The following is a 9,718-nucleotide window of genomic DNA, read 5'->3' on the forward strand; positions in this document are numbered from 1 at the left end:
TTTTTTACTTACGTATATCATAATAATATTTTTTTATTTACATTATTATTTTTTTTTTTTACCGAATAAATATTTTTTTTTTTTTTGCAACTTAAAATATCTCGAACTTTTTTTTGTGTTTTGTTATTTTTTTTGTGTTTGTGTCCACTTGTGTCGATAGCATCATTTTACCACCTCACGTCACAGTTCGTGGACAACGCAGGGTTAACTGTGTGGCGCCTTATAAATAACCCTACCCGTCTTCACTCTGCCGGCCGAGGACCTGCGTTAGTTATTAAATTGCTAATCGACTGTATCGTTCCTTTTTTTTGTGTTCATAAGTCGTCACAATTTTTGGCGCCCAACGTGGGGCCATATCATTTTTTTTTGGGGGCCATTTGGGCCACTTTTGCAGGCACAATTTTTTTTTTGATAGCGTTCTTTCAGGTGGACGATTGTTCTTTTGGTATTTCGGGGAAAGCACCGGAAATCTATTTGTTGATTTTCCTTTGTAGAGGTTTTGTTATTTTTTCTGTTTGTAATAACATTTTCACACAGGAGCCATGGCAAAGCCCTTAGATATTTCCCGTTTGACTCAGTCTATGTTAACGTACGAGCTTGCTGTAAGGGGTGTGAGTGATGTCGCCACGGTGAAAGAGATGCGTGGTGTGCTGAGAAGTATGATTTCCTTGGAGAAAACTGGACGGAAAATGGATTACCCCGCTCACCCGTTTTCTTTTGATGTTGATTTACAGGCTCTTAATGAGGGTTACGATGAAATTAGACCGTTGGTGGCTGACTTCGCTGATCTTAAGTCTTCGCCGTCTTACAGGAGGTTAGCTGCTCAGTTGGTGCATTACATTGGGCGGATTGAGCGATCACGTCCGGCCTTGAACACCGAGAAAACATCTCGAACTCAATTATTGGTTAAATTTCATAAGCTTCGAGCGGATCTGGATTCTCGAGCGAAAGCGGTTTCCGTACGTAGTACGTCAGCAGTTGGTGGGGTCTTGGATCTATCGTTGATTGAATTGCCAACGAGTTCTGAAGGTTCTGGTTCCGACGACGACGATACTGATTCTCGAAACGTTTCAGGTGGTGCTTCTGGTGTGATGGTTACGCCAGCTAGGAAATCAATACCGGTGGCCAAATGGGGTTTAACTTTTGATGGTTCTTCTTCGGGGTTGTCCCTCAGTGCATTTTTATCTCAGGTGGAGGAGCTTCGAGTGGCTAGGAATGTTAGTGCGGGTGAATTGTTCGCTTCTGCGTATGATTTATTTAGTGGCAGGGCCTTGGTGTGGTATCAGTCTACACGTAAGCGCGTTTCCGACTGGAAAGAATTGGTCGAGTTTTTGCGTGAGGAATTTCAGCCCTTCGATTACGAGGAACGACTTTTCGAGGAAATTAGGCAACGTACACAAGGTGTGAGTGAGTCGATTGGCATGTATTTAGCCGTCATGAATGTGTTTTTCGAGCGGTTGGAACAGGCTGGTCATGAGTTGCGTGAGTCCGTGAAACTGAAGTTAATCCTGAAAAACCTTGCTCCGTATTATCAACATCATTTGGCTATGGTGGAGGTGAAATCATTAGACGAACTTCGCCGTGTTTGTAGACAATTAGAGTATAAGCGTGCGGTTGTGGAAACCTATCATCCCCCTCCGGCGAGATCCAAGGTGATGGAGACTGATTTGGCCTGTATGGAGGTGATTTCTTCACCGGGTTGTTCTTCGGCGACTGTAGTGGTCGACAAGGTCTGCGAAACAATTCAATCGCCTGTTAGAACAGGTTCATCCATTATTTGTTTTAACTGTCGTAAGGCGGGTCATATGAAAAATTCTTGTCCAGAACGGTTCCAGAAAAGGTGTTATGGGTGTGGAAAATTAGATTTTACTATTAGGAGTTGTCCATCGTGTTCGGGAAACGGGAATCGGCGGAAGTGAATGGTCGTCCTTCCTATGAGTCATCAAAATCGACCGATCTTGATATCCGTATGCAGAGTGTTTTGAGTTTTATTGTCGATAGTGCAAGGGGTGATGAGCGACCTTATCTTGATGTCGTTATTTTGGGTCAGGGGTTTAAGGGATTGTTGGATAGTGGAGCATCGCGTACTATTTTGGGAAGATCTGGTTGGAGTCGTTTACAGTCTGTGGGAGTAGTGATGCATACTGCAAGGGGTTGCTGTACTGTTGCGAATGGTCAGAAATGTGAGTCGTTGGGAAGTTGTTCTTTACCGATTGTACTCCGTGGAAGAGTGAGGATCTTGAATGTCTTGGTGGTTCCTGGAGTGGAACATGAGTTGGTGTTAGGTGTTGATTTCTGGCGAGCCATGGGTATAGTTCCTGATTTGCGTAGCGGAGAGTGGACGTTTTGTGATTCCATCGAAGCGCAAAGTACTGATTCTTTATCGAGTCTTAGCGACGAGCAGAGACGACAACTCGACGACATGCTTAATGATCATTTTAAGGGCCAAAGGAATGGTTTGGGATGTACCAGCTTGGTTAAACATGTGATTCGTACTTCCGCGGAACCTATAAAACAACGTTACTACCCTGTAAATCCTATTGTTCAGAGACACATTGACGAGGAACTTCAGAATATGTTGGATTTAGGTGTTGTAGAGCCATCAGATAGTCCCTGGAGTAGTCCAATCCTGTTAGTTAAAAAAAAAGATGGTAGTTTTCGTTTTTGTGTTGATTTCCGTAGACTCAACGGCGTCACTGAGCGTGATGCTTACCCTATACCATATGTGTCCGACACCCTAAATAAATTGAGAAACGCGAAATACCTATCCACTCTGGACATTAAGTCTGCTTACTGGCAAATTCCGGTCGACGAGAATTCCAAAAAATTTACAGCTTTTACTGTTCCGAATAGGGGTCTTTTCCAATTTACGAGGATGCCGTTTGGGCTCCACAATGCGCCGGCTACTTGGCAGCGTCTTATTGATCAGGTGATTGGAGCGGATTTGGAGCCGAGAGCTTTTGTGTATCTTGACGATATTGTGGTGGTTACGTCGACGTTCCAGGAACATGTCGAAACGTTGCGGGAGGTTTTGAGACGACTTCGGGTTGCTGGGCTCACGGTGAGTCGTGAGAAATGTCAATGGGTTCGCCCGGAACTGAAGTACTTAGGTTATGTTGTGAGCAGTAGAGGTCTTCAGGTTGATCCGGAAAAGATTAAGTCCATTATAGAGCTTCCTGTTCCTAAAAATGTCAGAGAAGTGCGTCGAATCCTTGGTATGATGTCTTGGTATCGGAAGTTTGTTCCCCAGTTTTCCACCTATACAGCTCCCATCACGGATTTATTGAGGAAAAACCGGAAATTTGTCTGGTCTCCGGGATGTGAGGATTCTTTTCGAGTTCTGAAGGAGAAACTTATTTCTGCTCCTATTTTGTCTTGCCCCGACTTTGATCGGCCGTTCATTCTTCAGACTGACGCTTCAGGTTACGGTATTGGCGCGGTTCTGTCGCAGGTTGTCAATGGTGAGGAACATGTTGTGTGTTATTTGAGTCGGTCCCTTTTGCGTACAGAGCGTAATTATTCCACGACTGAACGGGAGTGTCTCGCTGTCCTTTGGGCTATCGAAAAGTTGCGTCCTTATCTCGAAGGTGTTCAGTTTCAGGTTATCACTGATCACGCTTCCCTTGCTTGGCTTCAGAATCTCAGGGATCCGGTAGGTCGTTTAGCGCGTTGGGCAGTAAGATTACAGCAGTATGACTTCCGTATAATTCATCGTAGGGGGAAGGATAACGTAGTTCCCGATGCTCTTTCACGTGCAGTTCCGATTGTTGATTGTGTGCAGGTTGAGCAGATTCAGGACAAATGGTGGAAAAGAGTGTATGAGTCGGTTTTAGGTGAGCCTTTGAAATTTCCTAATTGGAGAGTGTCCGACGGTCAGCTCTATAAGTATGTTGAGTCTAAGTTTCCTGGTTTGGATGGTGGGGATAGTTGGAAGTTAGTTATACCTAAGGAACACAGGTTAGAGAAACTGCGAGCGGTTCATGATGCCCCTACTTCTGGTCATTTGGGGATTTACAAAACCTATTTTCGTTTAGCTCAGAAGTGTTATTGGCCGAAAATGCGCTCGGATGTTGCCTCTTATGTTCGGCGATGTGAAACTTGTCTGGCTGTTAAACCCGAGCAGAAACGGCCGGCAGGGTTGTTTGCGACTCAGCCCGAGGTAGACCGTCCCTGGAGGATGATTTCTTTAGACTTAGTAGGTCCCCTCCCCAGGTCAAATCGTGGACATGCCTTTATTTTGGTCATAGGCGATTATTTTAGTAAATTCACTTTGTGTTTTCCCCTTCGACGTGCTACTGCCCCGGCGATCTGTCGACTTATCGAGGAGAATGTATTTCTTTTATATGGTGCTCCGCAGGTTCTCATATGTGACAACGGTGTTCAGATGCGTAGCAGGGAATTTGGTCAGCTGATGAAGCGTTATGGTGTGCGTATTCGGTTTAATGCTCATTATCATCCTCAGGCTAATCCCATAGAACGGACGAATCGTGTTATTAAAACAATGCTTGCTTCCTATGTATCCGATAATCATCGTGTATGGGATGATCGTCTTGCTCATATAGCTTGTGCTCTTAGGACCGCTCGTCATGAGGTCACTGGTGTAACTCCGTATTTTGTCAACCATGGTCGTGAGATGGTGTTGTGTGGTTCTGATTTTCAGCAGTTGGTAGATACAAATCAGGGTGTGTTGGATGTTAATGCCCGTGCTCATCAATTTCAGGAATTATTTAAGGATGTTCAGGTCAGGATTCGGAGAGCTGCTGAAAGATCGAAAAATAGTTATAATCTTAGACGACGTAATGTTGAATACTGGTTAAACCAACCTGTTTGGCGTAGAAACTTTGTCCTTTCCGATGCCGCTAAGTTTTATAGCGCGAAACTTGCACCTAAGTTTGTAGGACCATTTTATATTCATCGTAGAGTGTCTCCATGGACGTATGAGTTGAGGGATGAACGTGGTGTTGTCAAGGGTGTTTGGCATGCTAAGGATTTGAAACCTTCTCCCAACGTCCCAGAAAATGAGGATTGAATTGTTTTGTTTGATGGTTATGTAGGTTGTGATTGTCCTGTTGAGTAGGAAGGTTACCACTTTTAGGTTGATTCGCGTTGGTTTTGATTCTTTTGGAGTTATTTTGGATTCTTTTTTTTTTATTAGTATTTCTTTCGGGGATTCTGCGGTCAATCTTTTGTTGAAGTTTTTTGTATAACTTTATGCCTTACGGGATTAGTTTGGTAGATTCCTTCTTTTCTTTTATTGTATTAGGTGTTAGACTTTTGTATGTTTTTCTGTATGATTTGGCTCACCTGGTTGGGGCCTTATAATACGCCAGAAGACCGGATGTTTCCATTCCCGTTTGTAAGCTATTCTTAGGAATTTTGGGTCATTTAAAGAAGTTTCTTTTGAGATTTCTTTATTTTCGTTTGATTTTCAACTCAGACTTGTAAAGGGTTTTGTGCAGCCCTAAGTATTCCCCTTTTATAACCCTCCGTGTTTGCTTATTATAACTTTTAAAAAATTTTACGCCTTGTCCCCATGCACGTACAGCACGTTTGTAACCTCGTAGTCCCCGTTGAGTTTTTGTTTGGGACGAAAATTATTGTAGCCTTCAGCTTTTTGGTACTTACGAGTACAGTTTGGTTTCCTTATCCATCTTTATCCTCGTTTTCTGATTTGGTAGTTTGTCATTGGTTAATCCACTTGGTGGATTTATGTTTACTATTGTGGGGGTGCCTTATTTTTGTAAGGGGTGGGTTCGGACCATCAACCCTTCTTTGTTTTCCCAATCCTTTTCCACTTTGTATCCTTAATTGTAGTAATAAACCTTTTTTTGTTGTCCTTTTAGAGTCGTTTTTTTTTTGTTTTTGGAATATCTTCGCTTCACGAAGAGTTCTGTTTTACGGATTTTGGTTTGCGGTGTGTGGTTTGGAGCGTTGTGTGACCGTGGGTCGATCTCTTGTAAGCCGTATTGTTTTGTATAATTTTCTTTTTCATTTCTACCTTCTCTAGGTATCTCTTCGCCTTTACCGGTCTTGAAGACTGCGGTCAATTGTAAATCCGGGTAGGCCTGTTAATTGTTCTTTTTCTAATCTTCTCTTTTTATACTATCTTATGATTTCCATTTTTTTTTTGTTTATGGACGCAAGAGATTTGAGTAGCCGTTGCGCGTACGTAGCCAAATCCACATTAATCTCCCTAATCTTTTGTTTATTATTTTTTTTCTTATTATTTTCATTCTTATCCTTCCGGCCGATTTGCCGAAGACCTGGTGGCTTTGGGCAAGTGGTGGACCAGGTGGATGGTTCCGAAATCTTGTTGTTATATTTGGGGGTTGGGTTGTTTGTTTTGATTTCCTCTCTTTATCCCTAATTTGGAGACAGCCGTTTGTAGTTTGATTGATGAGGAGGAACTAGATAGCTCCTAGGTTGATAAAAGTTTACTGGGTAAACTTTCTTGAAGTTGAAGGGAATGTTACGGTTGTATTTTTCCTTAATGTTTCATTTGAGTGTTTAACCTTTACTTTCCTAATTCTTCGTTTTAATTTTATTTTGGGTTAGATATTTTATTTTGTTATCGAGTATTTTGAGTTGCATAAATTTCGCGATGATTTATTTTGTTTATTTTTGTTTATTTTGTTGAATTTTTGTTTAATTAATTTTTCTTTTTCAGCGACAATTCTCCGAAGATCTCCTTTCGTAATTTTCCTTTTTCCTTTTCAATTTATTTTCCCCTAAACTTATTTTACTTCTTCGTTTCTCCTAAAAGATGGTGTTAATTCCTTCGTTATTCTTGCTTGTGCGCAAGTATCAATTTTTTGTGAATTTTTGAGGATATTTATCGTCTGTGTAAGATTTTCTCTTCCTCTTTTCAAGTTAGATCAGTACGTGTACGCACGTAGAGTTAGGATTTTTGGTAAAGCCATTTTGAATTTTTCGCGTGGTGATTGGTTCCTAATCCAAATTTTTGGGATTCATCTACGTGTTGTGCAACTTATTGGTAACGTTTTTGCACGTCCAATTATCGGATTACTCCGGATTAAACCGTATTTTGAAACTTTTCTAAGTTTTTCTGACTAAACCTCGAAGATCTGAGGTAAGATATTTTTATTGAATACATTTTATATTTTCCCTTACACATTCATACCTTCATTTATTCAAACATACATCCTTTTACCACCGAATTAACTAAACTATTATCATCATTTTTTTCTTTTTTTTTTATCTTATTTTTCCATCCTTTCTACTTTTTTTTCTCTTTTCTAATTTCCTCGTGTTCATTTAAGGTTTTAATTGAAGAGCATAAATTTTGGCAACCTTTCTGTAACATTTTCGAGACAGAAGTTTGGTTATTTTGTGAGATTTTCAATCCATTTTCGAAGTTCTACCTTTTCGGAGGGGTTCTTCCTTGAGGATTTTGGTCGAGGTTGCATTGCCACCACCTATTAAGTTTTCCTTTCCCTGAATCGGAGGAGATTGTCGCTGGAGCTGGAAGAATTTGCTTGGATCGTCTACACGTGGTCAAGACAAGGTCAGACCTAAACGTTTGTTTTTTTTTTTGTTATATACCGCTTCCCGGTGAGCTTTTGTTCAATTAATTAGTACAATTTAAATTAAATTCATTAAAATCTAAATCAATTAAATTAATTAAATATATTTTATTATATTATTAAATTATCATAGATTGAGAATATTCAGTATTGTTGTCTGTTAATTCAAACAAAATAATTTTTATTGTAAAATTTTGGCGTACTTTTTTTTGTTTCACGAATTAGTTTTTTTATTTTCTTTCTCGACGCCACACTGATATCAGGGGTACGGGTCGTACGCGTAATTCAATTCAAATTTACTATTTTCTTTTTGCGTACTTGTTTTGGCCATTTATTACAATTTTTTTTTTTGGTACGCCAACAATTCTTTTCTTTTTTTTTGTTGCTTCACGCTCGTTGGACAACAACATTTTTTTTTACTTACGTATATCATAATAATATTTTTTTATTTACATTATTATTTTTTTTTTTACCGAATAAATATTTTTTTTTTTTTTGCAACTTAAAATATCTCGAACTTTTTTTTGTGTTTTGTTATTTTTTTTGTGTTTGTGTCCACTTGTGTCGATAGCATCATTTTACCACCTCACGTCACAGTTCGTGGACAACGCAGGGTTAACTGTGTGGCGCCTTATAAATAACCCTACCCGTCTTCACTGGGCCGGCCGAGGACCTGCGTTAGTTATTAAATTGCTAATCGACTGTATCGTTCCTTTTTTTTGTGTTCATAAGTCGTCACAACTGAGTACCCTGAACATCGCGTAATATCTCTGGATCGTTCGAAATCCACTTGTGTAAGTTAAATCCTCCGCCGTTCAACACAATTTTTACATTTTTCGCCAAACGAGTAACTTCGGTCAACGAATTTGCTCCCGTCAACAAATCATCTACGTAAAAATGTGAATTAATAACATCAGCGATGACCGGGTCCGCGCATTCTGAACTTACTTGTTTTAAACACCGAGTCGCTAGATAACTAGCCGAAGACGTTCCATATGTTATCGTTAATAACTCGTACGTATCGACGGGTGAATCTTCCGATTCGCGCCATAATATGCGCTGAAATTTCGTCTGCTCAGGATTGATTAGACAGGCACGGTACATTTTTTGAATATCCGCGGTAACCTCGTACGCGTACTTCCGAAAACGTATTAAGGCGCTAAACAGGTCAGGCTGTAATATGGGTCCCACCTGACAATCATTAAGTGAATATCCCGTTGATGTGGGACATGATGCATCGAAGACGACCCTTAACTTTGTAGTGGCACTATTTTCATTTAATACTCCGTGGTGTGGTATATAATAACCCTCGCGCGTGTCGACAACCTTTTTCATATGACCTAACTCCAAATACTCTCGCATAAATGCATGGTATCGCTCACCGAATTCGCGATTTCGTTTGCATTTTCGCTCGATACCCATTAAACGATTTTCAGCGGTTTTATACGATTCGCCCAACCGATGTAAACTTTCCTTTAGCGGTATCGAAACAATGAATCGTCCGTCTTCTGCACGTTTAGTGGTTTTGTTAAAATGATTTTCGCAAAATGTTTCATTTTTGGATGAGTGAACTAACCCTTCAATCTCCTCGATTTCCCAAAATCGCGCCAACTGCTTGTTTATTACGGAATTGTCATCCTTACAAATTAAATTGCACTGCACCGAATGTGCCGCGCTCGCTTGTATCGGCCCCGAAACGATCCACCCCAAACGGGTGTTCTGCATGATAGGCCCTTTTGCAAGTTTGATTTGCCCGACGCACAACAAATTTCAAAAATAATCAGCCCCGATAAGCATATCTATTTTATCAGATTTATTGAACAATGAATCCGCCTAGCGAATGTGTGTAGGTATTTTTAAAGTGTTTGCGTTTATTTTAAAATTGGGTAAATCATTCGCGATTTTTGTTATAACCAAACAATTAACCTTAAGTGAAAAATCCGTGCAGTGTGAATGTATTCGCAATGAACAAGAACTCGTTATTGTTGACTGTGTTTGATTTATTGTTGCTACATTAACGTTTGTTGCTGTTCTAGCCAACCTTAACCGCTTGCAAGCTTCTACCGAAAGAAAACTACTTTGACTGCCCGGATCCAAGAGTGCGCGTAATGAATGTTTTTTGTTATGTCTAACGAATGCGTGAACAGTTACGGTGGAGAGTAAGATGTTTGAAT

The 9,718-nt window shown here is 40.4% G+C and overlaps 2 protein-coding genes across 2 annotated transcripts; one reads left to right on the forward strand and one right to left on the reverse strand.

Moving 5' to 3' along the window:
- The first annotated feature begins 542 nt into the window (after positions 1 to 542).
- Positions 543 to 4,095, forward strand: LOC139432303 (uncharacterized). The gene is made up of 3 exons (XM_071200795.1): positions 543 to 1,796; positions 1,877 to 3,957; positions 4,035 to 4,095. The coding sequence occupies exons 1-3, from the start codon at positions 543 to 545 to the stop codon at positions 4,093 to 4,095; spliced, it is 3,396 nt and encodes a 1,131-aa protein (XP_071056896.1).
- A 4,184-nt stretch (positions 4,096 to 8,279) lies between these two features.
- Positions 8,280 to 9,269, reverse strand: LOC139432304 (uncharacterized). Its single transcript, XM_071200796.1, has one exon. It carries the CDS (start codon positions 9,267 to 9,269, stop codon positions 8,280 to 8,282), a length of 990 nt encoding a protein of 329 aa, XP_071056897.1.
- Between the last annotated feature and the right edge of the window lie 449 nt (positions 9,270 to 9,718).

Source organism: Onthophagus taurus, unplaced genomic scaffold (genome assembly GCF_036711975.1).
Source record: "Onthophagus taurus isolate NC unplaced genomic scaffold, IU_Otau_3.0 ScKx7SY_14, whole genome shotgun sequence".
Lineage (NCBI taxonomy): Eukaryota > Metazoa > Arthropoda > Insecta > Coleoptera > Scarabaeidae > Onthophagus > Onthophagus taurus.